Below are 2,566 nucleotides of genomic sequence, written 5' to 3'. Positions count from 1 at the left end.
GTATAAACAACTGTGTTAAATCATTTTCATTTATTCAGTAAATTTTGTTCGTATCTGAAAAAAATCGTAGAATACGAAAACATTGGTGAATGCCACAAATTCTCCTAAATCACTCGTACGCACAATTTAAGAACAAATCTGTGCGTACGAACGGTTTTTGCATGAGGCCCAATGTGTGTGTTTGTGTAATATCAGTATATATCAGTTATCTGCCATAACAGCAATAATAATATCAGATATCGATATCAGCTGAAATTTTCCTATCTGTGCATTCCTAATGCTTTTTAATTTATTTCAAGGTGTTCTCCCAATTTAATTAATCTGAGTACTATGTAGAGAAACATTCCTTATAATAAAACCACAAACTCAATGAAATTCCAGGTACGAAGGCAACAACTTGGAAAGCGGGTGAATACTTGTGCAAGGCACTGTACAGAAACAGTTTTCAAGTAAAACCTTTATGGAGTAATGTTTTCTAGGATACTCTTCTTGTTTCATCACTTGAGTTATGATSTTGTGTTTCAACAGACTCACAGCCTGCAGGACATGAGGCAGCAGGCGTCCATCGCAGCCAAAGTCTTCATTCAGAGAGATTACACCAACGGAACCTTGTGCCAGTTCCAAACCAAGTTCCCCTCAGAGCTGGAGACCAGGGTAGGACCCACATCTTCCCTGGGCTTAACTCACATAATTGTGTTTGATAATAATTCAACTAAACATTGAAGCTTTGATTTTGGTTAGCTTATTTCTCACACACAGACATCTTCTCCTGTCTTGTAGATACGTCTCCTCTGTTTGATCTGATGATTTGGGTCGACACGTAATTTCCTTGTGTAGTTTCAGTCACTTGTGTAACAACAAAACTCGAGAGGTTTGCTTCTAAACGTTGATTTTGGTGGTAAATGTTATTATTTGTGAAAACATCAGATCTTTCGTTGTCTGCCCTCCTCCTCGCAGTCATTTTTATTAATGAACAGGAATAATACATGGTTTGTTTTCACAGTTTAATAAGTTGCTCAGCCCCCTGTTGTCTGTGTGATTTGACATCAACACGATGATCGTTGGCTCTAATTAACATAATTTAGCATGTAGTGGACCTCAAATCTTCATCCGCTCAGGGCTATACTATGAAGCAAGTTCAATAAAACCTGAAATTCTGATAAGAGGTAATGGTTACTGTRATGGAGGGTTCTGTTACTTTTAACTCAAACTTTCTGCTTTAGATTCAGAGCACGTTCACATGAAATGGAGAGTTCCTCTCATCTCGCTCATATTTTACTTGGTATCTTCAGCATACACAGATGGGATTATTTCATGCAACAGTGCAATGATTTAACCAAATTGTCTTTTTCTGCTCACATGTTGTATGTTATGCTTATTGTCATAAATCCTTACTTGTTGTGTGATTATAGTATCATACGAACANATTTAACCAAATTGTCTTTTTCTGCTCACATGTTGTATGTTATGCTTATTGTCATAAATCCTTACTTGTTGTGTGATTATAGTATCATACGAACATATTGTACATATACTTGTACATGTACTCTGGGATAACACTGGGATTAGAAACATCTGAAAAGTAACCAGCAGTGGAGGAGTTCTAAACATGGCAGAGCTGACCAGCACCAGGTTGAACTGTGGTACAGGTGAGGGTGACATCAAATAAAACAGCCATATGATCTGAAAACACTGCATCACAAACCTGCAAGTTCAAAACAGGAAGAGAAAAGCAGATCAAATGTATGTCYGTGTTCCTGAGTGGGACCAGCCCTCACCTATACAAGATTTTAAAAACCTCTACCGTTGRTGCATCAGCACAACAAATATGAATATTCAGGTAACACAGGTCACCATCATCAGCTGTCATGGAGGACCGACACAAAGACCAAAAGTTTTACCCCTAATTTACGTTACATGCATTACGGCTCCGCTCTGCTGCGGTGCGCAGGTCGCAGCTGTGTGTTTCAAGTCCAGTTTACACTACCCCCGCTCCGCTCCACTCTGGTCCGACAGACGTGCAGGAARGAGATCGCGYGATAAATTCAGTGATAAGTGTGGAAGTCGCAGCAAAAAATAATTAATTCTGTGAAAGACGAACTCCAAACACAGCTGAAAACAACGATATAAAGGCTTTTGGTATCTTGTTGAAACTGTCTCGCTGTCGTCTTTCTGAAACTTCTGATTTCAGACTCTGTTTTAACCAGTCGGAATTTCGGAAACAACATTTAAGACTTCTGTTTAATATTCTTTTAGTCATTGGAAATGTTGAACTTAATCCAGGTCCAGATAAAAATGTTTTATGTCCATTTTTTTATATTTTATGGGATTTTATACATATGTTTTTAATAATTATCCTGACCTGGGTTTGTGCACAGGTGTATTTATATAAATCCAACTCAATTACAGTCTACACAGGGATCTATATTATATCCTGAAAAGGTTAGACAACCTCCTGTTATGTCAAGTCTGAACACTACATCAGTAAGAAAGCAAAAGCAATTTTCCTGTCTAAAATAAAATACAGGGACGCTAAATCATCTAGGTGAAATTAGAGGCTTTAAAA

At 37.7% G+C, this 2,566-nt stretch overlaps 1 protein-coding gene across 3 annotated transcripts in view; it reads left to right on the top strand.

The window, feature by feature from the left end:
* LOC106531581 (golgin subfamily A member 7) overlaps positions 1 to 2,566 on the top strand; it is a 25,481-nt gene that overhangs the window by 6,705 nt on the left and 16,210 nt on the right. For all 3 annotated transcript variants that reach the window (XM_014027485.1, XM_014027484.1, XM_014027483.1), the window contains exon 2: positions 529 to 654. In XM_014027485.1, the coding sequence (XP_013882939.1) occupies positions 547 to 654 (108 nt within the window). In that variant the 5' untranslated portion in view covers positions 529 to 546. The remainder of the gene's footprint in view (positions 1 to 528; positions 655 to 2,566) is intronic.

This window comes from Austrofundulus limnaeus, unplaced genomic scaffold (assembly GCF_001266775.1).
Source record: "Austrofundulus limnaeus strain Quisiro unplaced genomic scaffold, Austrofundulus_limnaeus-1.0 Scaffold652, whole genome shotgun sequence".
NCBI classification, from domain to species: domain Eukaryota; kingdom Metazoa; phylum Chordata; class Actinopteri; order Cyprinodontiformes; family Rivulidae; genus Austrofundulus; species Austrofundulus limnaeus.
This window is presented reverse-complemented; position numbering and strand designations above follow the sequence as displayed.